At 36.4% G+C, this 24,172-nt stretch overlaps 1 protein-coding gene and 2 long non-coding RNA genes across 4 annotated transcripts; all 3 read left to right on the top strand.

Moving 5' to 3' along the window:
• The first annotated feature begins 16,562 nt into the window (after window positions 1-16,562).
• On the top strand, window positions 16,563-18,093 carry LOC110938181. Its single transcript, XR_004890930.1, has 2 exons — window positions 16,563-16,766; window positions 17,312-18,093. It is a non-coding gene; the product is annotated as an uncharacterized LOC110938181 (long non-coding RNA).
• Window positions 18,094-19,315: 1,222 nt separating this feature from the next.
• Window positions 19,316-20,246, top strand: LOC110938179. Of its 2 annotated transcripts, XR_002591238.2 has the most exons (3): window positions 19,316-19,537; window positions 19,678-19,888; window positions 20,047-20,246. It is a non-coding gene; the product is annotated as an uncharacterized LOC110938179 (long non-coding RNA). The 2 variants fall into 2 exon arrangements; XR_004890929.1 differs by lacking the exon at window positions 20,047-20,246 and having other exon boundaries at window positions 19,317-19,537; window positions 19,678-19,950.
• A 286-nt stretch (window positions 20,247-20,532) lies between these two features.
• On the top strand, window positions 20,533-21,887 carry LOC110938178. The gene is made up of 2 exons (XM_022180647.2): window positions 20,533-21,043; window positions 21,633-21,887. Exons 1-2 carry the CDS (start codon window positions 20,543-20,545, stop codon window positions 21,651-21,653), a joined length of 522 nt encoding a protein of 173 aa, XP_022036339.1. The 5' UTR covers window positions 20,533-20,542; the 3' UTR covers window positions 21,654-21,887.
• The last annotated feature ends 2,285 nt before the right edge of the window (window positions 21,888-24,172 follow it).

Raw genomic sequence — 24,172 nt, 5'->3', positions numbered from 1 at the left:
TATCCCAACTGCCACCTAAATCAATTACGCATGCACGAAGCATGTCTTCCAAAGTTTGAATGGTGCGCTCACTCTGCCCATCTGTCTGATGATGGTAAGCCATACTGAAGTTTAAGCGCGTGCCCAAAGACTGTTGGAAACTTTTCCAATAGTGTGACGTGTATCTGGTATCTCTGTCAGAGATAATAGCCACTGGTACTCCATGTAGAGACACAATCTTATCAACGTACAGTTGGGCTAACATGTCGGAGCTATATGTCTCCTTAATGGGTAGGAAATGTGCTGACTTAGTCAGTCTATCAACTATGACCCATATAGTATCATTCCCCTTCTTTGTCTTTGGAAATTTGGTGATGAAATCCATCGTCACCATTTCCCATTTCCAAGTGGGAATTTCAGGTTGTTGCAGCAAACCTGACGGCTTTTGATGTTCAGCTTTGACTTGTGCACACGTCAAACATTTAGCCGCATAGGTAGCTATAGACTTCTTCAAGCCTATCCACCAATAGTTTGCCTTCAAATCCTGGTACATCTTATCAGCTCCAGGATGAACGGAATATTTGGAACTGTGGGCTTCCTAAAGGATATCATCCCGAAGTCCTCCATAAACTGGAACCCATATTCGTTCATTTAATCTTAGGATTCCGTCCTTGCCATAGGATAACTGTTCTTCAGTCACTCCTAGCTTTTCATTAGGATAGTTAGCTTCCAACACAGCCTCCTTCTGTGCAGCTAACAATCTTTCATTCAAACTATTCTTGATCTCAATGCTCTTGGCATTGATTCTTATCGGCTTTACTCTTTCTTTTCTACTCAAGGCATCTGCGACTACGTTGGCCTTGCCTGGATGATATCTTATCTCACAATCATAATCATTCAAAAGTTCCATCCAGCGTCACTGCCTCATGTTTAAATCCTTCTGATTGAACAGATGCTGAAGACTTTTGTGATCAGAATAGATCACACACTTAGTTCTATACAGGTTGTGCCTCCAAAGCTTAAGTGCAAATACAACGGCACCCAGTTCCAAATCGTGGGTGGTGTAGTTCTTTTCGTGCACTTTCAACTGTAGCGAAGCATAGGCAATGACCTTGCCTTTTTGCATAAGCACACACCCCATTCCGGTGTGTGATGCATCACAATATACTACAAACTCTTCAAATCCTTCAAGTAACGTCAGCACTGGGGCGTTGCTCAACTTCTGCTTCAAAATATAGAAGGATTCTTGCTGCTTAGGCCCCCAATTGAACTTGCTATTCTTGCGAGTGAGCAGAGTCAGGGGTGCTACAATTCTTGAGAAGTTCTCGATAAAGCGTCTGTAGTATCCTGCCAATCCTAAGAAACTGCGAATCTCCGTAGGCGTCTTCGGCTCTTGCCAGTTCATGATAGCTTCAATCTTAGCGGGATCTACTTGGATACCATGCTCACTAACAACATGTCCAAGAAATTGGACTTCACGAAGCCAAAATTCACACTTTGAATATTTGGCATAGAGCTTTTCTTGATGAAGCAGTTTCAGAATGCAACGGAGATGCTTCTCGTGGTCAGCTTGGTTCTTCGAGTAGATGAGAATGTCATCGATGAAGACGATGACAAATTTGTCTAGATAAGGCTTGCAGACGCGATTCATGAGATACATGAATGCGGCAGGTGCATTAGTGAGCCCAAAAGGCATCACTAGGAACTCGTAATGACCATAACGAGTCCGAAATGCAGTCTTATGCACATCTTCATCTTTAACCTTCAACTAATGGTAGCCTAACCTCATATCAATCTTGGAAAAGTAGCTCGCTCCTTGTAGCTGATCGAACAGATCTTCGATCCTGGGCAAAGGATACCTATTCTTGATAGTAATCTTAGTAAGCTTGCGATAATCAATGCATAAACGCATGGACCCGTCCTTCTTCTTGACAAACAAGATTGGTGCTCCCCACGGAGACGAACTAGGTCTAATAAAACCTTTGGCTAGCAAATCATCTAGTTGCGTCCTCAATTCCTTAATCTCTGTTGGTGCTAATCTATAAGGCGCTCTTGCAACAGGTGCAGCTCCTGGAATGATGTCGATTCTGAACTCTACTTGTCTATCTGGTGGCAAACCAGGTAGTTCTTCCGGGAAAACTTCGGGGTATTCAGAAATGACTGGAATATCTTCAATCTTGGGTTTCTGCTTATCAACAGTCACTTGTGCCATATAAATGACACAACCCTTCTTTAAGCATTTAGATGCTTTGAGCATAGACACCTGCTCAGGTAACCCATACCGGGTGTCTCCTTGAATGGTAAGCGACTCACCAGACGGAGTCTTGATCACCACTTGCTTCTTATTGCAAACTATCTGAGCTTGGTTATGCGATAATCAATCCATGCCTATTACTATATCGAAACCAGCTAACTTAAATGGAAGGAGGGACAAGGGAAAAAAGTGGTTCCTAATGGATATGACACATCCATCTAATACAGTTGATGCGGTTTCTATGGTTCCATCAGCTAATTCCACTTCATACTTCACACTTAAGTCTTAACAGGCATTTTCAACAATTCACAAAACTTATCATCTACAAACGATTTATCTGCTCCTGAATCAAATAATACTCTTGCATAGACATCATTAATAAGAAAAGTACCTGTTATGACATTGTCATCCTGAACTGCTTCCTTCGCATCCATGCGGAAAACCCTTGCATTGGTCTTCTTTCCCTCCTCAGACTTCTTTGCAAGCTTTGGGCAGTTAGTCCTAAGATGCCCCTTTTCATTACAGTTATAGCACGTAGCATCCTTGATTTTCTTACAATCCAATGCCTTGTGGTCTAATGACTTGCAAATCCCACACGCTTTCGGCTGGGACTGGGACTTCGACTCATACCTGCACCTCCCAAAATGGTGCTTCTTGCAAACCTTACATTTGGGTTTATCACCCGTCTGTTGATCACCTTTCTTGGATCCCGACCCTTTCTTGTGGTCGTTATTTCCCTTGTGCTTCTTATCTGAGCATCGTGAACCATCATCTTCGCGTTTCCTTTTCTCGGCATCCATATTTCTCAGCGATCTCTGTCTAACTGCGTCCAGCGTGAGGGATAGAGATATGTCAGCTGCTGATCTGAATGTAGCGGGCCGAGAGGCCTTGACACTTGCTTTTATTTCTGGGGCCAGACCCCCAATAAAACAAGCTATCCTCTTCGGTTCAGGTGTCACAAGGTAAGGAACTAACCTTGACATAGTATTGAAGCTCGTGAGATAAGCTTGGCAATCCAGGTTCTTCATAACCAGAGATAGAAAATCAGACTCTATCTTTTCAACCTCATGCTGAGGGCAGTAGTTTTCCTTGATGAGGGTAACAAATTGTTCCCAAGACATGCTGTACAAATGTACCTTTTCGGTGGCTTGAATCAACGATCTCCACCGTGCTAGGGCTTCACCTTTGAAAGACTGTGACACAAACTTCACAATATCTCTTTCAGCACAACCACTTATATCTACCAACGTGTCCATCTCATCCAACCAAGTCATGCAATCCACCGCCCCTTTCTTCCCAGTAAAATCTCGGGGTTTACATGAAACAAAGTACTTGTATGTGCAACCTTTGGCACGAGGCTTATCATCCAATACAATCCTTTTGGATGGAATGCTGTTTTCGTTGGAGGAATGTCTGTCATCATCTTTCTTAGACTCATTTTTCTTAGACTTTGGTGGGGTAGGTGGTGGCTTGCTGTGAGCCTCAGAATGGGTCTTAGGCTTGGAATGCGGCATAGATAGGGTCCTACTTCGGGTCTCACTATATTCACTATACTGGCGTTCCATAGCCTTTGCAACAGCATTGTCAACTAATGCTTGCAGTTCCGCGCCAGTAACCTATATTTTAGCATTCTCGTGGTTCTCCACCGGACAACTGTTCACCTCGTCCGACCCAGCCATGTAGCTTCAAATGCTATATATAGAAAATAACGGGCAATGTTTTATTTAGAAGCTTTTACAGTGGTTTATAATTTATTAACCATGGTTTTAATAGCCATTTCTGGTTAATTTGTTATTCATTTATTTATTCAGCTACTTTATTATAATCCTATATCACATTTTAATATTAGCATAAAAGTCTAGCCCCAAGGACGGTTTTAATTTATAACCAGGATTTTCACAGAATCGAGGTATTTGGGTCTGAATCGCAGATCAAAGCCCCTTCTAGACAGTGAGTTGCAGACTTCTACTGTCTCTTAGTCCCAGAGGACGTTAATTATTACCCGTAGGCACTTCATCCTTAAGGGATGGTCATATAATTACAGGGAAAATAAATTAACCCATTTTAAAGATGGCCTGTGTGATTTTTACCGCATCACAATTTGCCCAGCATGTTAACATACTTACAGATGTTAACAAGATTTGGAATCCTTTGGACAGGTTCTACCATCTTGGCCATGTCTATAATGACACGTGGCTAGGTTTTACCCCTAAGATTCTCTTTTAATATTAAACGCAGAATAATCCTAAGTTGAGATGTTAATTATGGATCTGAATCTAATTATGGAGATACCATCTTGGCCTTGTCTTAAAATGACACATGGCTAGGTCTTGTCCTTTTTAGATTTTGCCACTTTAATATAATGGTAGATCTTTTATAGGAATGTTATTTTCATTTTACTTTGTGTTTTAAGTTTATGTATATACTTAATAATAAACAAATATGAAAATTTTAAATTCAACCATACCATTACTAAAATTTAACAAGTACAACATTTGCCCTAAACGGGACTTTCTAAGAAACAACATGCCCACGCAGGGGCGAAATACAAACAAACAAACCCACGCAGGGGTTAACTAAAAGACATGCCCTCGCAGGGGCAGAATACTAAAAGACAAGCCCACGCAGGGGCTGAGTACAGAAACAAAAAGTCCGCGCAGGGACTTGATTACAACTCAATAAAATAAACAACAAAGGTCTTCAATGACCCCTTCTCTTGGACTTCCCTTTGATCAGGTCTGACAACCCCTTGAAGAAGCCTCGAGTGTTATTGCGCTCGGTTTGAATCTCCCGTTCACATCGGTCCAATCTATCGAGGACCTCTTATTGACGTTCCGGCGGGATTAGCTGCGGCTGCGGCGGCTGGTACAGAGGTTGAGGAGGTGGCGGACGCTGGTATCCATAAGTTGGGTAATCAGTGGTCCAAAGACCACCATAGGGTCCCTCTGGGTGACGAGCATTGTAGTCCCATGCCTCCTGGTATGGGTCCACATTGGCATAGTCATACTGGGTATGAGCCGGCTGCTCAAAAGGGTTATACGCCGCTGAACCGGCGTAGGCAGGAATTGGGTTATCAAAACCCAATGGTGGCGCCAGAGGCGCAGAGTTAATCTCTGGGATGGGGTTTGATAGACCCCCCATCTGCGGGTCTTCTTCTTCCTGGAGTGGCAGATAATGACTGCCACTCTAGGGCTGAGGAGTGCTGATGCGGACTCCTCCTCGCACGGACATCCGTGCATTTGACCTTCTCCGCCTCGGTGGCTCCGGAGGCGGTTGCTGTTCCACTGGTGGTGGTGGTGGCGGAGTGACCGCCACAAATCGAGAATCCTCGGAAGGATCCTGCTGCTGTTGCTACTGCTGCTGGTAAGGAGACGAGTGGTGAGAGGGAGTGAAATACTAGTCAATCTACCTGAACCTCGCCTCGTAGCTGTCAGGACCACGGTAAGGTGATCCATGAAAAGATGACCCATCAGAGATTTCGATGGGGTAGTTCGGGGTCCCAGTTGCAGGCTCCATGGGATCCGTATCTTCATCCATGTCATTTTCTCCCGAGAAGTGATCCTCGGGTCCTAGTGGGTTAAAACCCATGGGTTCTTGAATAAAATTAGCCGGGTTGAACCGGCTCTGGAAAGCAGGGGTAGGGTCACCAAAAGAATGGTGCGAGTTTGACCACTGCAACGGTATGAAGGAAGGCGAAGGGTTGTCGGGCTCGTTTTCGGATTGCGGCTCGTTTTCTGATCGCCTCCCAGGTTCAACGTAAACCCTCCACGGCTCCTGGGGCTAGTGCTCATTTTGATAGATGGGGTATGCCGATGCGAAGGCCCGACTTCATGGTCATGGCCTGTAACTAGGCCCTTGCCTCTTCCTCTCAAAAACCTTGGCGGCATTCTTAACCTGTAAACATGATTAAGATAACAACAACAAATATATAATAAGGTAAAGACCAAATAAAACAAAACAAAATAGAGTTTGTCCTATGTTCTTTGTCTAGACTCGGAACTCGAGGAATGTGCATTTATTTAACTGAGATTAAACACAAAAGGCTAGTGTTTAATTCACTCAGCGTTGGCTCTGATACCAACCTGTCACACCCCTATTTTCCACGTGTCACCGGTGGGCCCGATGGGGGATTAGTGACGTAGTTGATATCGTCATAGTCAAACAATACAAAATATAAATGCACAGCGGAAGCAAAAATAGATTTATTTCAACCAAGTAAAATTGTAATATCAAGTATCACAAACAGTTGAAATAGATCCACAGGCGGATCAAAAACAAAGAGGAAACTTTAATTCAACAGACTTCATGCATCCTAAGCTTGCGAGACTTTTATTGATGCTAAGGAGTGGCCAGCCTATTACGCGTAGTACCTGCACTTAGCCTTTTTGGAAAATACGTCAGTTTACACTGGTAAATACAATTTAACTGACTCATTTTGAAAAGGTTTAAAATTGATTTGAATGCCCGGGACACAAAACTTTTTATAACTTGGGATAATTATTTGCTTATAATCTTGTAAAAGAATTACATGTTTTTTATGCGTTCAGTTGTCCGGGTCATGCCGGGTTAAAGATTAATAGACACACCACTTAGTATAATTCTGCCGCGAGACTTCTCTCGTACCGACGATTATACTTTATTGATTTGAATGCACTACGGGTGTACGCCTACACCCGTGTGCTAAGGTCGTGGCCATTCTTTGAATGATGCCAAGGATATCCGGGACATGGTCATTAAACCCCCAAAGACGTTAAACAAAAAAAACAATGTTTTCAAACGGGTCATTTCGACCACACTTAACCACCGACCAGTTAAGGTCAATTACCCGACCAAGCGGTATTTTATATACCGTACCCCAAGCCCGTATAGGGAAAATAAGTTAAAAGTATTTACCTGAGCTAAATATAAATTTAATCCCAACCGTATCAAATCAGCAAGTACAGATAGCTTTTACTGGGCTCCTATATCTGGAATGAAGGTTTTTAATAACCTATTAGAATCCTAACGGGTCTTTTAATTCAGCCTAAGCTTAGACCGGTTAGTTTTAAATGAAGATTACGGTTTAAATGCACGATAAGGCAAGACCGTTTTAGAATGTGGTTTTGACCTGACAAGCTTGCATACTTGTTTAATATGGGTAACTTAATCACATTCTGGATTTTGAGACAGAATTGATATGGTTTGACCCGTTTCGGCTAGAATGGGTAAACTAGTTACAAAAGTCGATCCGAACGCGTAAAGTGCGTAACGAGTAACCATAAGAGTCATATACAAGTTTCCTAAGTTAATATGCCTTAAACATGTTGTGATATCAGTAAGATACCTTCCATTATGCCCCAAATGGTTTTAAACCCAAACTATGCCTCATAAGGGCATTTTGGTCATTTTAAAAGGTGTAAAGAGTTTAAATAATAACATGGGTTACAGGTCTGATTAAATCAGTAAATATACTTAATTTAATAAGTTATAACAGTAGGGTATCATATATATGTGAAATTTATTACTTATAACCATACTATGCTTCGTAGGGGCATTTTGGTAATTTCACATAGGCCTAAAAGGTCAAAACTGGAATTCTGAGTTTAAAATATTCACCTATTGTTAAAATATAAAATTTTACTGAATACATCAGTAGGTATCATCCCCATATGTTTAAAAAGTTTTTATTACATACTATGCGTTAAAAACGCTTAAAAAGGCGATTTGGAGCCATTTCCGGGTTTGGTATAGAAAGCTGATATTTTTAAAATTCCAGAAGGCTCAAAATACTTTATTTAACATATTAGATCAGTAGAAAAAGGTTTGGGGCCAATAGAATTTATAAAACTCATTTTATAGCCCAAAAGGGCAAACCGGCATTAGCCGAATAAAGCTTAGAACACTAAGTTATGCTCAGCCTAAAATTAAATAAAAATTTCTAAAAATCCCAAAATATTATTTTATAACAGTAGGTACAAAGTTTTGTATAAAAATTTGGGTTTAGATAGGCTATATGCAATTTACGCCATTTAATTACTAAAGAAGCTTTTAATTACGCTAATGAGCATAACTCTTAGTCTATACCTCAAACTGACGTAAAATTTTAGGTGGAAGTTTATAAATCAGTAGCTAAGGTTTCTACCCTTTTACATTTTCAAAAATCATATTTTAAGGTCATTTGGGCATAATGGTCAACATATAAGCATTTAACGGAAACATGCATGTGAATAGGATGTCTAATGAACCAAGTTGTATAATCACAGAGGGTTATACTAACATGAAAATAGGTCCAAAAGAAGCTCTAAGGCAATCCTAAACTTGGCTTAAACGGATCAGAACTGAAAGTCAAAGCAGAAGTCAAACTATGCGACTTTCGGCTCCAAACCGAGCCTAAACTGAAAATTGTCGAGTTGAACATGTTGGGACATGTTCTTTCATTAATTACCAAGTTATATTAATGTTCAAACAGGTTGCATGTATCCTACATTTCTAATTATGCATTAATTTGAAAATAAACATTCTGTTGACTTTTTAAAGTAAGCTTTGACTCGACAATTAACATAGTTAGAGTGGGAATCTGAGAATACCCTTTTTAAGGGTTTATTACCCACATAATTACCTACTTATAGATATTTTTAATTCGTGATTTGACTGGACAAATTTTAATTAATCACGAAGTCAAACCTTAATTATGAAGGTTTGACTTTTAGCTAATTAACTAAGCTAAAAAGAATTTCGAAAGGTTAAGAACACTTACAAGAGTCCTAACTATGATTAGGGATCACTAAGAAGTTGGCTTGATGTCCATAGAGCTCCAGAGATGAAGTTGTGAACTTTTGCAAATGAATGCACAAGATGGTTATAACTAGAGCTCCTTATATAATGATTTTAATCTCACAAGATGATGCCACAATAGTCTACAATTGTTACCAGATGTTTACAGGTGCCCCCTATGCATGAAAAACCATTGGGGCAGTCCCTGGTATGCAAAACAACCCATTTAAGTCGGTTAACAGACATGACTGGCAGCTGTGCACGTTTTTCTGTTACTGTCCGCGTAACCCTTAAGGGTTTCTTACGCGGGCCGCCTGGCCTATCAGAACCAGCCAAACAAGTTTTGAAAATTGCATTTCAGCCCCTGGTCCTTTGTAACGTGGTTTTAAGTCCTATTTTTGCTATTTCAGCCCTCTAACCTTATTTTTAAGGGCTTTAGGACCTTTACTAACTTTGTTAAGTCCCTTGATAACTTTGTGAACACCCGAAAGGCCTAGAATTTCATCGTTGACGCTTTTAACCCCTCGAACACGAATTTGATCATAACTTTCTCACACGATAACGAAACTATATGAAATTTTTACCACATATTCTAGTGAGTATAATTTACCGTTACAAAGTTTTGGGTCTGCTAAAAGGTCACTCAGAGGTATACTTTACACATGTTGACACATTTAGCCCCTGTGGTTTGTAATTTCTCACTTTCTTTCATATTTAGCTTCGTATGATCCATGATTTATTCGTTTGAAGGTATCAACATCTTGTAGGGCTATTTTTAAATATAATTATCCATTGTTGACACTTTGGACCCTTATATTCACATAGTTTCCTTGTTTGTCAACTTTAGTCCCTCTAAAGTATTCTTTCACACGTTCAGAGCTTATGACACGTGTTCATACATTATTGGACATGAATTTTCAAGGTGTTACAGGGGTGTAGGCATACACCTGACAGATGCAAATTCTAAATAATATATAAACCCACATGTTGGGGATAACTCCTTTGTGGGTTCTATAAGTAGTGAGTCTGTTAATCACGACCGGCTTCCAAACCGGCCCCAATTGTATGACAAACATGTAAAACAGTATACAAGATTTTATTAAAGATTGTCCCAAGTTATAAATGGTTTGTGAAAACTGACAAAGATTGTCCCAAGTTATACAAATATTTTCAAAAGAGTCAGTTAATTGTATTTACCAGGGAAAACTGACGTATTTTCAAAAGACTAAGTGGCAGGTACTACTCGTAATAGGCTGGGAGTTGCTCGGTGTCGAAAAAGAGGACCTTGCAAATCCTTAAAGATGCCATAAAGTCTGCTAAGCTTTATTTTATACATTCTGTACTGATCCTCCTGTGGATTTGATATTACAGGCTCGTCTATAATAAATACTTTGATATTTTCAGACATTTGAGTTTGTAATAATATTTTATATTCCAAGACTTCCGCTGTGTTATTCTGTGTATGTTTGACCATAATGATATCAACTACGTCACGATACTCCCCACGGGGCCCACTGGTGATATGTGGAAATATCGGGGTGTGATAGTTTTAGTGTGAAAATCAAGTTTAAGAGGGTTTTAAAAGTGTTTTTACCTAGATCTAACACTTGGTGAGTGTGAAATCTGTAGATTTCTAACTTGGGAAGCCGAAGCTAGGCCCAATACACTCGGTTAAGTGTAGATCCGTGATAAAATAAGAAGATTTGATGAAAAAGATGAAGTTGTTCATGAAAATAGAGAAGTTTAGAGGAAAAAGGATGAAGTTTAAGTGAAAAAGTTGAAGTTTAGTTGAAAACAAGAGAGTTTGGATGAAATCGAAGTGAATCTTATGGAAAATCGTAGTGGAAAACGTTGTGTAATCATGTAAAAATGATAAATCTTACTTGAGAACAATCGGACAACAATTCGGCAGCGTTTCGGTGCAAAAGGTAGCAAGTGAATGAAATGGAGAAGGGCTTGGGTATTTATAGAAGTGGTGGGTTCGCACAGAAACTTTAGTTCGAAGCTAGCTGCCTTCGTACGAGGCTGGCTGGCTTCGTTCGAACGGTGCTGTTTTGTACATTTGGCTTCTCGTTTTGCGTGTAGGATGCTCGTTTAATGCGTTTTGTTGCGTTAGTTAGTATTAGTACTTTAAGTATTTTAGCGAGTCACTAAGTATCGGGTCGCGTTGCGTTGCGTTTTAGAGTGATAAATCGAGTTGTTCGAGTGAGTGTTTGAGCGTTTTAAGCGGATAATAACACATAAATTAATTAAACACACAAATATCACAAATAATATAAATAAATCTGCGTTTCTATTTTGCGTTGCGTTTCGGTGTGATAATCGGGTTGCGAGTATAATCCATAAACATATAAGGCTCACACACAAGTAAGGCATATAAGAACACACAGCATAAATTACTACTATTAACAGCGTTTGCGATTTAGCGATTTAGCGCGATAAGCGAGTGCGAAGGTGAGAGTGGTTACCGAACAAACAAACACACTCGGCAAGTAAAGTAGCATAATTCTCTGTGATTCCTGTTGCGTTTGCGTTGAGCGTTTGCAAATTATAAAGTATTTAAGTGCGCAGTGGTACGGTGTGATGAAAATGTATTTAGTATAACATAAACCTTTATTTATATCGAATCTCAGAGTACAAAACGGTTACAAATCGAAATAAGTAGCAAACGGGTAACAATCCGAAAAGTCGGGTTGTTACATACTCCCTCATCGTTGCGGATGTAATCACAGATACGCTTATCATCCTTACTTGTATCTTCATTAATTTCCACCCCTTTCTGAAGTAAGGAGATTTGTTAACATATGCTATCTCTTTCTCTCTAACCGGGAGTTTTCTTCTTCCCGCCTCCATCTCCGCTAACATCCTTTCCTTATTCGCTCTCGCTATCTTTTCTGCAGAAAACTCCATATTATCTATGTAGCTCGCCCCGTCAAAGACGCTGACGGGCTTTATCATCAATGGCTGAACCAACATTTTAATGCCCCCTTAATCATGTATAATTCCTGTCAAGATGAATAATTCCTGTCAAGATGAAGTAACACATATGCCATTATTAGTTTACACGTGTTACGAGTGTTAGCTAATAGGCAACTCACGTTACTCACATGTAGCGACCATGCAAATCAACAAGGATAAATAAGACGTACTAGACGTGTTTTCACTCCTCGAGCGGACATCCTGTGTTCAAGCTTCCTCATCAATAACTATCAATGACAACATGTGTTACATTCGTGTTGTTAAAACCCAAACACACTGCCAACTATAGGAACACGTACGTACCTGTCATGTTTTCAATCTCTAAAAACGCTTTTAAGTTTAAATAAAAATTTAAAGCTTAAATAATAATTAATATAGATATTTTAAGTTTAAGTAGTAGTTAACATGGAATTTTTAATTTTAAATAAAAACTAACATGGTAAAATTCGAGTATTTCTTATTATTTATAGTTTAGTAGTGTATTTAAGTTAAATTTATTTTTAAGGTATATTACTTTGGGTATTTAATTAGGGATTATTATTAGTTACTTAATTAATTATGTTTTATTGAAAATGTAATCGGGTGTTATGGACCTTATTTTGATGTTTTATTTTAATATTCTCTGGATTTTAATCTAAAACAGAGTGACAAAATCATCTCATGGGGATTATATGAGTCTAACGCATCGCTAGGATGAATTAATATTTTTATTACTTAATTAGTTTTAAGACGATACATATAATCCGCTGGTGCTCTTGATAAATTGAAATTTCCACAAGTGATGATTGCTTTTTTTTTGCTTTTATGTTTGTTCCGGCCCTATTAGAAAAATAATTGACGTTTGGATTTTCATAAATGCATAACTATATACCCTTCTATTTGTTTTTTATGGTAATTTGATTTCTCATTTGAAAATTGTTGTTCCAGCTTCAACGTGTCGGGAAAAAATACTAGTTAAATACATTTAGAAGATAGATTACTAAAAGTTTAAAATTATATATTTTTTGTATTGTTTAATTAAAAGTGAGTTGCACATAAACTCATCGAATTGCACATAACCAAGTTTTGTTTGTTTAATTAAAATACTAAAAAATATATAAAATATCTCTCTCATCGAGTTGCATAGTAATCAAACATTCAAACCCTTCATCTTTAACCATTTGTGAAGGTGGAGATCACCGCTGGCAATTCCGTTGCCAAACTTGCCGATGATCCTGATGTTTTCGGCGATTGAATACAACAAAACAATGAATGAAAACAAGAGATTTACCGTCAAAAACCAGGGCCGTACAAGAAAAAAAAAATCAAACAAGATCGAACCGGATCTTCACGAGTACCACAAACTAGGATAATAAACTATTTATTTTTTCTAACAGCAATGAATATATTATTAATTAAACAATTAATTGAACTCTATAATAATAACCATGTACTTCTAGGAAAACAAATGCATGTGCCCAATTATTGTTTTTTTTAATTAGAATTAGAAAAATAGATTCACACAGCAATGACTATATTATTAATTAAACAATTAATTGAACTCTATAATAATAACCATGTACTCCTAGGAAAACAAATGCATGTGCCCAATTATTGTTTTTTTAATTAGAATTAGAAAAATAGATTAATTGTGAACCCCAAATATACCTACCTTTTCATGATTCACGTGCAATTTTTTTTTTTTCCAGTTTTAACGCATCCATACTTTGTGGTCTTTCAAGAAAAATAAAAGCATGTACCAAGTTATTATTTTTTAATTAAAAAATAATTATTTATTAATGAAAAGATTTCAGGATTTTAACTTATGTATTGTTTATTACGTATCTAACTACTACGAGTATATTTACCCATTATAAATTATCAACGTGTTGATGCATAGAGTAGTTGTATTCTATGTTTAGGGAGATTTTCAAAAAAATTTGATATAATTACACTTTTAACCTAAACGTATTTTGTTTTTTACTTTTAACTCCAAAGCTTTTTATCTTTGTCAAATTAACCTAAGAACTTTTTTACTGTCAACTTTGGTACCCTATACGTTTTATATTTCGCAAAAATTCGTTTTACGTTTTGTTCAAAATTTGCGAGTTAACACGACGCAACGTTCATGTGTGGTTAAACGTTTTTACGTTTTGTTTTACGCTTCGTTCTAAATTTTGCGAGTTAACATTACGCAACGTGCGTGTGTGGTTCAACGTTTTTATGGTCGTCTATTTTTTCGCGTTTGATAGGTTCATCGTGACGCACGGGTCCTAAATCGACTTAGTTATTATTTTCTATGTTTTATGTTTCGGTCTAATTTCTCCGCATTAACACGTCGCAACTTCAATGTTGGTGACCGCTAGCGGTGATGTGGCCTTGATGCTATTTGTCACGGTTTTACGCCTCCACCACAACACGGGGGCTTAATACTAGTTGAAATCAAACTAAAATATTCAACCTAAAATTCTAATAGAGAAAAGGTGCAGAATGAAAAAGTTATACCAACTTTTCGCACCTCGTAACATTTTTGTCTATTAAATTCTTTTGGGCCTCTACAGATCGGAAAGTAGATGAACAAAATCAATTATTAAGAATTTCTAGATTTTATTATGCATTTGATTTTTTTTAATACGATACTTATACAGGATAATTTGTAACTTATGTGTCATAATGAAATAAAAAGAGTATATTATTAAGGGTTGAAATGAGTATTTCGGCGAAATGCTTTTTTTTTTTTTTTTTTTTTTTTTTTGAACGGCCAACAGAATCAATCCCGAGCACTCTCGGGACGCCCACTGGACCAAACAGAGTACTCCGAGAGTAACCCAAGTCCACCACCAATTCCGGGGAAAACCCGGTAACCCACCCGCCCGGACTATTAGACCTAAACGGATTTAAGATTATTTAATCTTTTATTCAGTGTTCTTTGAGATATTGTAATACAAATTTCGACTTTAATGACAAGAAATATAAATTAATAATACACAAAAATGATGAATTGTAAACGATAATTGGTAGACTTGAACAAATCCTCAATCTAGAATTACCACATCTATATATATATATATATATAAACATGATAAATAAGGGCTGATGTGTCATGATATAAGGGCTTGGAAAATGATGTGGCATCACCATAGCACTCTAGAATTTGGTTTTGGCTCCAAAATTTCGGGTCTTTTTTTCTTTATATGGGAAGATAAGGGATCCGGATTTTGACCCGGGTATATATTGTTTCTAAACTCACGGCTTCTTCCCCACCACACAAACCCTAATTTCATTTTCAATTAGATTCCTCTCTGCCGTTTCTTCTCTACCTCTCTATTACGCTTCTGCATCTCTATCTCAAATCAATGACAAGATTTCATCTTCTTCCCTAAGATTCATCGGTTTTCATCTCTCAATTTAGGGTTTCGACTATATATTTCTTATAATCCGAAGAACACACAACCTTCATTCGCATCTTGGGTTTCTGTTTTTTCCATCATACATCTCCTTCTCATCATCCCTAAATCTCATTCCTGAAAGATCATCAATACCAAGGTATGATTCAGTTTTTTATCTATTGATCATCTTTATTCTTGATTAGATCTCTTTTTTTTTGCATTCCTTTGATCTTATCAGATCATAGGGACGAATCGCTCCTCACCTCTAAAGTCGGCATCCGCTTGGTTTTGCGATAAAGGTGAAACCGTCTTGAATAGCTCAGTTAATCGGCATTAACTAATAGCCCTGTGCCCCATAATTGAACAAGCCTCCAAGCATTGGCTAATGGAGAAGGGTGTCGGGTATCAATTTTGTAAAAATACGAAGACATTAATAATCAAAACATTGATAAATATTGTTTACGATACTAAAGCACCAATATTTTCCTTAACTGAATTAGGTTTATGGAGTGTTGGATGTTCAAAGAGGTGCTGGAAACTTCCCTGTTAAAATTAGTATCTTGCAATATCTTCGATTCTCCTATCAATTTCAAATCCAGAACGGTAAAAGCTCAATAACAAACATGAGTGACATCCACTTGTACAAAATCGTATTATCTATCTGCAGCCATGGACATAACGACAAATCATGAATCACATGGCTGACATTAACATGTGTAGCTCCTTCAAAAATCTGCAGAAAAGCATACGGTAAGTAACTATATGATGATTTATAAACCAGACCAAATGTCATGTTTTACTTACCATCTGTGCAACATTCCATATTTCAGTTCATGGTTTGAACATATATGTTGCACAGATGGTAAGTAAAACACGACATTTGGTCTGGTTTATAAATCATCATATAGTTACTTACCGTATGCTTTTCTGCAGATTTTTGAAGGAGCTACACATGTTAATGTCAGCCATGTGATTCATGATTTGTCGTTATGTCCATGGCTGCAGATAGATAATACGATTTTGTACAAGTGGATGTCACTCATGTTTGTTATTGAGCTTTTACCGTTCTGGATTTGAAATTGATAGGAGAATCGAAGATATTACAAGATACTAATTTTAACAGGTCAATAATTTCTATTTTGTAGATTAAGAATAGGTGAATTCATTTGATTATATTTAAATATTGAAACACAATTTTTACAATTTTAACAGGTTCATCGTCTTTTATTTTTTTCGGCTAGCAAAGGTGAGTTTGCATGTCCTAGTCTTGCCTTTCTTTTGTGTTTTTTTGGTTTCGGTATTTCATATTAACCATTTATGTGTTGCTTGCTTGAGGTTTTTGGTTTCTTATTCTCAGTGGTGATGATGTCGAGAAGTAGGAGAGAATTTGTGATGGATTGATTCGTATATTTGATCTATGGTTTTTGCGAAAGGTACCCTATAGATGATCAATTTGATCTATGGTTTTTGCTTTCTTGGTGGTTTTCTTATGTTTTGCGTTGTTTGAGATCATAAGTGATCTTTTTTTTTTTAATTTGTAGGGTAACAAGAACCAAGACAAAAATTAGTCCTTTTGATCGAACATGAACAAATTTCAGTCCTATGAATTTTTATTTGGCTAAATTGACTTATTTCTTTCTTTCTTATTACTTCATCCTATTGAGGCTGATACATCAGTTAGTTGCTATAACTAGAAATTGAGGCATATTGTTATTTAAAATATTAAAAACCCCTACTTAATAATTGGGCGAAGTGAGTGAGTGAGTGGGTTGGGTAATGGGTCAAAATGGATTTCGGTCATATGGGTGATATTTTAGTTTAGGTTGGCTTGTGTTCGGTCATATGGGTGTATGGATTGTCAGCAATGATCGGGGTTTTAATAGAGTTAAGTTCCATTTTTACTAAAATTGAGTCACATTACCGAACTAACATCCTTTTCAATTGTCACTGAATACTTAACATACTTTTTAACATGTAGATATGGTGAGATTGTTGATGTGAACCTGGTTAGAGATAAAGGCACAGGAAAATCGAAAGTGGTTTGATTTCATTTCTCTAGGGTTCTTAATTAATATTATTCATGGTTTAACTTTTTTTTTTATTTAAATTGTGCTGAACGGGCTCGAATTGCTCTTAACAAGATTCCAGGTATATATATTCGTCATTGCTATTTGCCTGATGGTTCCATTCAGGCAGGACATCTTACATTTCTAGGTGATTGGTAATGTATCGTTCAGAGGGGATGGGTAATGGGTCAAATGGATAGAGTTTTGAAAGATGCACATCTTTGGTAATGGGTCAAAGTATATTTGGGTTAAAATAATTTTTCATTGTGGGTTGAATTATGTATAATGAAAAAATGATGTTGAAAAATGAGATTTCATTGCTGTAAAATGGTAGTTAAAGTGCTGAAAAGCATGCTACAAATTGATGATGATATTGTTGGTTGATCAAAGCAACGTTATGTGTTTACAAACGAGTGTGTTTGATTAAAGCTTCTAAGTAATCCTATTACGTTTATTTAATATAACTCCGGTATTTTTGTTCATTTGCAGGCTAACAAGAGATCTGGGCACTCCAAATAAGTGAGACAGGCAAGAGTATGTAAGACATCCGCAAACATCTTTTTCCGTACCTTATTTATGTATTATTTTTAATTCCCACTCACCGGATAATATTGCATTTAATTGAAGGGTGAAAGGCTCTTCTATGCACGAGTGCATACCAGTAAATGCTTTATTCTCAAAATCAAGTTTTTTACTTTTGACATTTTACATGATCCATCATGATTTGACCTTCGCTTTAGCAAATTTAACCGGTTTACTTGTACATGATTGGTCTAGGTTATATTTTATATCTAATAGGTCAAATGGGTATATTAATAAACATGTTAATGTGCAGAGTATGTGAATGGGTCAAAAATTGCCAAAAGTGTTCAACATTAGAAATAACAGATGAGTAATGGAAAAATGTAAATAGAGTATTCATATTTCACACTTGGTATTTTAAAAGTTACCTTTTGAACAAATGTGATTAGGTCAATGCAACCTGTTTTGACATATTACAAAATTTTGACCCCTTTATATATCTATTCAGTCTTAACTACCATACTAACTACCATACTGTTATAAAAGTATAGTCTTTATATTTTTTATAACTATAACCATTGGTGTTCTTGGTCCGGCTTCATTAGTTTTTTGAAATTTGGGGCAAGCCACTAACTACGGTTTCGGGGTATGACAAGCCAAATTGTATGGGTTCGGTGGCTCGACCAGTTATGTATAAATTTATCAATTTTTCATTTACGCTTACTCTTCGAATTTGGAAGTTATGTAGATATTAGAAGTTAAAAAGACAAAAGTTCTGGTACACGTCTATATGAAATAACACTGAATCTAATGGAGAATGAATGAGTTTTGTATGTACTTTAAGACGTTTGTTATATTATGAGGAACTTCCACTACATTTTCAAGAAAATATCAGGGGAAGGTGGTCTTATTGCATCACCATTGGTTGTTTATATATACAGTTTAGAATAAACATTTTAATTTCAGTGTTCAATTGTTTATAATTTTCTCTTTTTAGTTGAAAATGTAGTGGTGAGTTTTTAAATTCTATTATTTGCGCTTTCTTATTGATGTCACAAGGCGTTCAAGGACGCAAAAGTGCTACGCTTATCGCTGATGTAATTTTATAGTTTGGGTATCATGATTGACATAAGTTTTTCTTTTATTATTTATAGTTTCTCGAGCATTATCGTGAAATCAGTATTCTGGACATAAAAGGAGCAGATGCGAATAAGGTTATTCTTGTAATTGGAATCATGACGCTTCATTCTTTTGGGGAAGAATCTGGAGTCGGGGTGTCTTTTGCTGGCTCAAAAGGTCTTTCTCAGGGTCTTTTGGTAACTTTAGTTCATGGTTTTTTTTTTTTTTTTTTTTTTTTTTTTTTTTTTTTTTTTTTTTTTTTTTTGCAGCCCATTGTAGCAGTACCTTCTTTTATATGTGCTGATGCCTTTAACAAACTGCTGCCTTTCTGTACGGGTTTTGCAGCAGGGTGTATGATCTGGATAGTTGTTGCTGAGGTTCTCCGAATCCTTTGAAGATCGCTGATGTAATTTTCGCACTTGGATCTTTTGTGATGGCAGCTGCACCCGATCCATACATGTCTATATTCGGTCGTTTATTAGTCGGGCTGGGTGTCGGTATAGCTTCATGACCCTTAACACTTATATCTCATGAATCGTTATTTATTCAGAATGTTAGAGATGCCCTTTTTCAAAATATCTTTTTTTAGTTTTTCATTAAATCCTACATTAATATTATTACCTCTTTATATTTGCAGGGAATTTAAAATTGAAATGCTCTTGCTGGGCTCATTCACAACTGGTGCCATTTTGTTGGTAGTTATTTTTTGCCTTCATGTTCGTTGTGAAGAATTTTAAAACTAGCATGAAACATGATCAATATCTACAGGATGGACTCTCAGAGATTATATATTCAGGGCTATGTTTGATCCGTAACCATGTCACTAATAAACGGGCTATGTTTAATATGTAATATGACGCTTTATTTGTATTTTGTTATATTTTATTTATACACAAATTATTTATCTAAATTACTTTCTCGAGCCCGGGAAACAATCCCGGGTATCGACACTAAAGTTTATATTATATACATAAACACTTATAATTTGGTTGTTTTTTTTTTGTAGAGGGAACTCAATTTACTACGGGAAAGGTTTTGGTAACTCGAAGGATACGCATCTTCAAAGGGACTCGACTATCTTTAAATTGTGTATCCACTGTATCACTAATTTATGTAACATGAGACTTTGTATTTTATTTTATTTGTACACTTAATATTTATCTTAATAGTTTTCTCCAACCCGGGTAGCACCCGGGTGATAACCTAGTTTTTATTATATTTAAGTTAAATGCAAATCAAAGGCCATGGATTATTAATTTAGTTTCAGATACCAAGAAACCCAAAAGCCTTTTTTAAATCCTAGTTAATATTAATATCAGATCTTGGTTCATAATTCTAGTTTATTTAAAACATATATTACAGATTAAAAAACGTGATTATAAATTTATAATACTATATTAAAATTGATTTTTGAAATGGATCATAGGGTGGCTTTTGTTGCCCATATATACTATACTCTCAATTTATCAAGTCCTCACAAGAAGCAATACATATATTTAATCATGGCTACTGCTTCTCATATGTCTCTCATCCTCCTCCTTGCCCTTGTCGCACTCACACCTTCCACCACCTCAGCTGCATCCCCAAACCCAAACTTATTAAACTTACACCAACTTCTCCAACTACTTGGATTTCCGCCCGGCCTTATACCTGATCCCGTCGACTCTTTCACTATAACCCCTGCAAGCCTTTTGCCACCCACCTTCGACTTCACCGTCCGCTTTAAGGAACCATGTTACGTAAAATACGTATACCTCAATTACTATGCCCCGGTGTTTACCGGAAAGATCACATTCGGCAAAATTTCCGGGATGAAAGGCCATAAGGATCAATTCCCGACGGGCGAATGGGTAGATATGTACGATGTCACAGCGGTTGGCCAAAAACTCTACTTCACATTTGCTACCGCAAATGTAACATATGATAGATCGCTGTTTGAGGAGGTTAAGACTTGCACAAATGGTCCTCTTCTTGCTGATCACTCTAACGAACTCATCTCTCAGGTATTACTATTTATTTATAGGTTAGAATGTTGGTTCAGGACCCTCACAAACACAGACTAACTAACATATAAAAGATAATAGAAGGAAAAGTTTGCTGGTTCTTTTATTCAACACCCAATGAAGCCTTAAATAGGCATACATGCAACAACGTGAACAAGAACCATTCAAAATACGACTGACTCATCTTCCTAAGGAATCGGTTGACTCAACCAACCCATTTGACCACATGCTAAACAGACTTTTAACGTATAGACTGACCCTAACTTATTCAAACATAACTTAATAAATAAATAAACCACAAATAACAGCCGACCCAGTTGATCCGTAACCCGTACCCATCGACCCGTCATGTCAAGATTATCCAACATTGAAACTCGTGTATATAATAAAGATGATATATAATTCATAAATCTCTAAATACTTTGTAGGCATATCAAATATAATAATAATAATAATAATAATAATAATAATAATAATAATAATGAAAAATGTAAAGTTAAAGTTAATTAAAATACAATTATACATGTAAATCCGTTGTTTCAATTATTATTTTGAAATGGTACGTAGTCTAACTGTATCTTCTCTGCAGCTTCCAATCAGTGCAGAATAAGTTGGTGATTATGGATGTTTTGAGACTTTTGAAGTTGGGAAGTCTGGGGATAATATATAGCTTTTTCAAGTGTGTTGTATGAATAAAGTTCAGGTTATATATGAACATGTTTCGTTTTAAGATTTCGGTTGTGTTGTATGTATGAAGTTTAGGTTATGAACGTGTTTCGTTTCGTTTTAAGATTTCGGTTGTGTTGTATGAATGAAGCTTAGGTTATGAACGTGTTTCATTTTAAAAATTGATGAGAAACTAGAATAAACCCCCACCGTATTAGAAACATCTCCTAAAGCACGTCTACTTACCCTTGAAGCTCGGACTGTTTCTTATACTCGACAAATTCACCAAGTATTTTGTTCACACTATTATGGTTGCTAACTTTCGACGGTACGAAGCACCCAGCATGAATCGTATCACACCGGCCCAGATGTAACTGCCACTCTCTACACTACCAAATTCACCAAGTATTTTGTTCACACTATTAAAATATTCTTTTAGGACTCATGAGTTGTACCATCTGCAATAACCAACTGGATACTCATACTCATTTATTATGAGTGTGACTACCCTAAGAGTATGGTTAAAAATGGGAAATAAACAAACTTCAAGAACTCACCCTTGTAATTGGCAGCCTTGTATAAATTACACAAGTCAGGAGAGAAATAATTGATGAAATATAATCAGGTGTTATGGACCTTATTTTGATGTTTTATTTTAATAGTGTCTGGATTTTAATCTAAAAACAGAGCGACATAATCATTTCATGGGGATTATCTGAGTCTAACGCATCGCTTGGATGAATTAATATCCTTATTACTTAATTAGTTTTAAGAAGATACATATGATCCGCTAGTGCTCTTGATAAATTGAAATTTCCACAAGTGATGACTTGCTTTTTTGCTTTTATGTTTGTTCGGGTCATGTTAGAAAAATAATTGACATTTGGATTTTCATAAATGCATTATTATATCATAAATGCATAATTATATACCCTTCTATTTGTGTTTTTATGGTAATTTGATTTCTTATTTGAAAATTGTTGTTCCATCTTCAACGGGACAAAAAGACTAGTTAAATACATTTAGAATATAAATTAATAAAAGTTTAAAATTATATATTCTTTGTATTGTTTAATTAAAAGTGAGTTACACATAAACTCATCGAATTGCGCATAACCAAGTTTTGTTTGTTTAATTAAAATCTTAAAAAATATATAAAATATCTATCTCTCATCGAGTTGCATAGTAATCAAACATTCAAACCCTTCATCTTTAACCATTTATGAAGGTGGAGGTCACCGCTGGCAATTCCGTTGCCAAACCTGCTGGTGATCCTGATAATTTCGGCGATTGAATACAACAAAACAATGGATGAAACAGGAGATTTACCGTCGGAAACCAGAGCCGTGCAAGATAAAAAATCAAACAAGATCGAACCGGATCTGCGCAAGAACCACAAACTAGGATAATAAACTATTTATTTTTTAAGAGCAATGACTATGTTATTAATCAAAAATTAATTGAACTCTAGCATAATAAGTATGTGTTCCTAGAAAAATAAATGCATGTACCAAATTATTGTTTTTTTAACGACCAACAGAATCAATACCGAGCACTTCTGGAGCACCCACTGGACAAACGGAGTACTCCGAGAGTAACCTGAGTCCACCACCAATTTCGGGGAAAACTCGATAACCCACCCGCCAATAGGAACGACGGTGAAATTACCGATAAAACCCGTTTGGCTCAATGATCCAACCCAGATTTTCATGGGTCTCCTATCATTGCCCACCAGTGCCTCACTCTGCATCAAGTAGGAGCTGAATCTGCATCTCTCAAGAAAATGAAAGCATGTACCAAGTTATTATTTTTTAAATAAAAAATAATTTTTTATTTATGAAAAGATTTCAGGATTCGTTTGTAACTACTATGAGTATATTATATAACCCTAAAAAAACATACCTACATTCAAATGAGATACATCTACACATCCCATAACCATACAGTGGCGCCGAATAAAACATCCAAACAAACCTAATATATCATTCAACGAAAATATTATATTATATTAATAAACAAACCATATTATTATGTTAATAAAGAAACCGGCTATCTGAAGAATGTTAACAGGATGAGGATGGTAGAGAAACTGTAATGTTGGTCATCGGAGGAGAGAACAAAGGAGGATCAGATGGTGTATATATTGTACTATGTATATTTGTATAATACATATAGTAGATGCATAAATTCATGATGCAAGTAGATGCATCCAGTGTGTAGAGAAACTTGATAGTAAGTACATCATGACACCTGTAATACTTTTTTTTTTTATAAAAAAAGATGTGATCATGAACAGCAAACGAAAATAATACACCACTACCTACTACTAGTTAGTATTAATATCAGAATATCAGATCTTATAATTGTAGTTTATTTAAAACATATATTAGAGATTAAAAAACGTGATTATTAATTTATAATACTTTATTAAAAATGATTTTTAAAATGGATCATAGGGTGGAT

This window comes from Helianthus annuus, chromosome 4, assembly GCF_002127325.2.
Source record: "Helianthus annuus cultivar XRQ/B chromosome 4, HanXRQr2.0-SUNRISE, whole genome shotgun sequence".
Classification (NCBI taxonomy): domain Eukaryota; kingdom Viridiplantae; phylum Streptophyta; class Magnoliopsida; order Asterales; family Asteraceae; genus Helianthus; species Helianthus annuus.
This window is presented reverse-complemented; position numbering and strand designations above follow the sequence as displayed.

Excerpts from the sequence above, each read along its gene's own strand:
- LOC110938178 (XM_022180647.2), top strand. The coding sequence starts at position 20,543 with ATGGCTACTGCTTCTCATATGTCTCTCATCCTCCTCCTTGCCCTTGTC. Across the intron at positions 21,044-21,632 it reads CTAACGAACTCATCTCTCAG|CTTCCAATCAGTGCAGAATA; the intron begins GTATTACTATTT and ends TCTTCTCTGCAG.